The 3885-nt window shown below is 46.2% G+C and overlaps 1 protein-coding gene across 1 annotated transcript; it reads right to left on the reverse strand.

The window, feature by feature from the left end:
• Nucleotides 1–2994: 2994 nt before the first annotated feature.
• Nucleotides 2995–3579, reverse strand: LOC124698325 (calmodulin-like protein 5). Its single transcript, XM_047230815.1, has one exon. It carries the CDS (start codon nucleotides 3502–3504, stop codon nucleotides 2995–2997), a length of 510 nt encoding a protein of 169 aa, XP_047086771.1. The 5' UTR covers nucleotides 3505–3579.
• Nucleotides 3580–3885: the final 306 nt, after the last annotated feature.

Consider the following 3885-nt stretch of genomic DNA (forward strand, 5'->3'; position numbering starts at 1 on the left):
AAATGAAGATGCACATTATCATACGGATAAACATGCTCTGAAGCTTATTGAGCAATGTTTACTGAAATATCATCTGTATACGTATGTTATTGTACCTGAGTGATAATTTGTTATATTGGCATAGTATTAGACCCCTTGGTTAATTTGTTTAATTCATTTGACTGCTAAGGTTGAGAAAACAAATTCATCTTACACGTGCATTGCACGTGCACGTTTACTAGTTTCAGAAACGAACGAGTCTTCCTGCAGGTAAGATAGGAGAGGGATTAAGCACGCTGTCATGCTTTCACACGTATAACTACGCATCAGCTTTCCTAGCTTCGTAGGTGGTTGCACGAGGTTAAGTCAGGCTCTGTACGTACGATCATGCAAAATTTCACACATCTAAACTATGCACGTCATCGATTTCTTTAGGCGGCCAGCTTTTCTAAAATGTTAAATAACAAACGTCTAACGTCAATTAGGTGTATTGCATGCCTAAATCTCACGAACTTTAGCGGGTCAAATTAATACACATCCATTCCACACTAGCTTGTTAATTTACACTATTTTGTGACCAAGTGAATCGTGTGCTTCCTCCCTTTTATTTTCAATAAAAATATCCAAAAGAGATTTCCACTTAACCGGGCGGTTGCCGGTGTAGTGGTAACCGGGGCACCACGACCCACCTGCCGCTAGGCCCTAACAACGAGCCTAGCTGCGACGCTGGCGGAGTTTTGTTCACCAAGTCCTAGAGCCTCGCCGAGGACATAGGTCCTCACGGAGGGTTCGGACCCCGCCAAGTCTCGCTGCGTGTATTCGACGGTAATCCGGTGAAGGGAGCCTCACGGAGGGGGAGAGAGAGAGAGGGGGCATCGGGCGATGAGTCACCGGGACAGGGACACACGAGCTATCTAGTTCTGAAAACCTCACAACGGTGGACATGCCGTATATTGTTTCTCTGGAATTATTGGGCAACTAGTGCGAGATTACAGAAAGTTGAGTCTACTTCAAGGGCTCCCAAGATCCGGCTTATAAGGGCTCCAAGGATCTGTCTTACAAGGGCTCCAGATATAGGGTTACAAGGGTAGAGATCATACCTGATACGACTAATCCTAGACTATGTTTGAGTATTCCTTGTCGTGCACGTCACGGATCCGACCGACCTTCGTCATGGGTTGTATCCGGAGCGGATCCATCCTTCACTGATTTTCGGAAACTAGGCTGCCCGGTTGGGTCATATGCCTCGCCACAATCTGTGGGCCACCCGGGCTTACCGAGATTAAGGCCCTACTGTGGTATGTCTAGTTAGCATATCCACGACATCGAGGACCCCTCGGCAAGACGTTCAACACTTAGCATCCCGAGACGAAGGGAGTACCCTTGTGATGCCTCCTTCGCGGAGTGTGTCCGCTCCTCTAGGCACCACCATGCATTGCACATGTTTTCATAAAAGGATCAACTCGTAAAATAACAAGACAAAATCTAGAAAAATACATATATAGCCTTGGTTGCAGTATTCTCGACAAAAAAGTGAAACTACGATTTGGCAAAAATTGCCTATATGAATAAATAAACAGAAAACCAATGAAAATGAATATAAAAAATGAAAAATACATATGAACCAATGGTTGCACTTTTCTGGTTTAGATGGTTGCATAATTTTTGTAAGGGTGCATCCACAAAAAGGACAAACAATTAAAGAGTAGTATAGCAATAACAAGAAAGAGGGCAAACAAAAAAAGAAACATCTATTAGCACGACAGGCTTTCAGTTTTTTTTTTTGTTAAATGAAACAGAATCAGTTTAATAAGCGATGTGAGAATACAATATTGACAAATAGGGCCTGGCTGGCAAAATTCAGGCCTATGTGGCAAACTCCAAAATGAGGCACTATCTCGTTAGAAAAACATAACTGATGAATAGTTAGTACGGAGTATATGTCTTAGACTAACGTTTAAACTAAAGAACTACTCTTAGGGCCTTTAGATTCCCAACTTGTGATAACATTGTCTTAAACAACATTTTAATTAAGAGGAAACATATAGTTCAAAAAAATGAAATCCAAGCATATTATAAGAACTTTCCCAAAAAGTATACGTACATAGATAATCATATTATAAGAACTATCCCAGAATACAATAACACTATCAAATTCAACTCACATTTTTATGAATTTAAATGCAGTGATTAATTATTTAATTTAAATATGAGAAGTCATGATATCCGAGTGCAGTTTTCCCGACACGTTTAAGACTTGGAACTAGAAATTTGTTCAAGAGTAAGTATAGTGTGTTTTACCTTTTTCTGAGTTTTAGTCAATGCTAATCAAATACATAATGAAGTATTTAAATCATAGGTTGTAATAGGGGGAAAATTGAGGGCTGCATCATAGAAGGAAGTTAATTGCAATTGGGGTTCGGGGCAAGAGACTTGGTACCAGTTGAGCTGAAGTTGTTTTGTAATTACTTGCTGAAGTATTGGTTATACAATGTAATAAAACTGGAAATTTTTGGGCCATGGCCCCGGGCATGTTGACAAGTTAACAGAAGTAACTGTCGGCGTAGTGGTTCTGCTTGTGGAGCCAAAGCGGGAATCCACAGGTATCAGGTCGACTAAAACGTACTAAGAATATCTCTTCAAATAGACTTTTGGCCCGCTTTATAAATAAAGTAACCACAACCATACAACAACATGGAAGCCTTGCGCTGCGTGCGGCGTGGCCGGGCAGAAATTTAATTTCCAATTGCTGTCTTTTTTTTGTCTACGAACATGAACTTGCAAAAGCAGGATCAAGTAGGCAGCTACAGCAGGACCGTACGTCATTGCAATAGGTTGCAAGTACATGCAGCGCAGGCATGGTGCCATGGTGGATGCATGCAGCATTGATCTGTGCGACTGGCCAACGGCAACGTCATGGAAGCCTTGCCTGCTGCCGAGTCCGAGTCGTCTCGATCGGTTGGTTACTAGTGGCAAACTAGCTAATTCCGAGTCCGAGTCGTCTCTATGGAAGAACTAGTGGTGGTGGTGCTGCTGCTGGTCCGAGAGCATCATCATCCTGACGAACTCTTCGAAGTTGACCTGGCCGTCGCCGTCGAGGTCCGCCTCGGCGATCATGCCCTCGACCTCCTCGTCGGTGAGCTTCTCGCCGAGGCTGATCATGACGTGCCTCAGCTCGGCCTTGGAGATGTGGCCGTCGTGGTCCCGGTCGAAGACCCCGAAGGCCTCCCGGAGCTCCTCGTCGGCGGACCCGGCGTCGGCGCGTGCGGCCTCCTGCTGGCGTGAGACGAGCGCCAGGAACTCGGCGAACTCGATGGTGCCGTTGCCGTCGGCGTCGACGTCGCGCACCATGTCGCGGAGCTCCTCGGGGGTGGGCGACTGGCCCAGCGAGCGCACCACCGTGGAGAGCTCCTCCGCCGTGATGCGGCCGTCGCCGTCCTTGTCGAAGAAGGCGAACGCCTCCCGGAACTCGCACATCTGCTCCGAGCTGATCGGCGCTGACGCTGAGGTGCCATGAGCTGCCATTGTGTCTTCTGCTTGTTGTTGTTGTCCGAGTGGCTGGCAGCTAGGGAGGAGATGACGGTGACGAAGTGATTTAGCTGCTGCTAATGGAGAGATTGAAGTGGAAGGTGAGCTGAGATTTGGATGGTTTTAGATGCCGGGGATGGCCGGAGCTTATATAGGAGGTAGCTGGAAGAAGGGTCATGTCGATGTCGTAGCGGAGGTGGATCTGAACGCGGAGTGTTGGAGAAGTTGACTTGTCGCACGCACGCATTAATTCCAATTCCAACCCCGTCTTAGGCGTACCAAGTCAAAAGACATCGGTCCGTCGCCGATGCACGCGTGCGCCTGCGTCCTGAAACTGCAAAAGGAATTCCAAAAGAGGGAACAAAGATTTTGAAAAAG

Source organism: Lolium rigidum, chromosome 3 (genome assembly GCF_022539505.1).
Source record: "Lolium rigidum isolate FL_2022 chromosome 3, APGP_CSIRO_Lrig_0.1, whole genome shotgun sequence".
NCBI classification, from domain to species: domain Eukaryota; kingdom Viridiplantae; phylum Streptophyta; class Magnoliopsida; order Poales; family Poaceae; genus Lolium; species Lolium rigidum.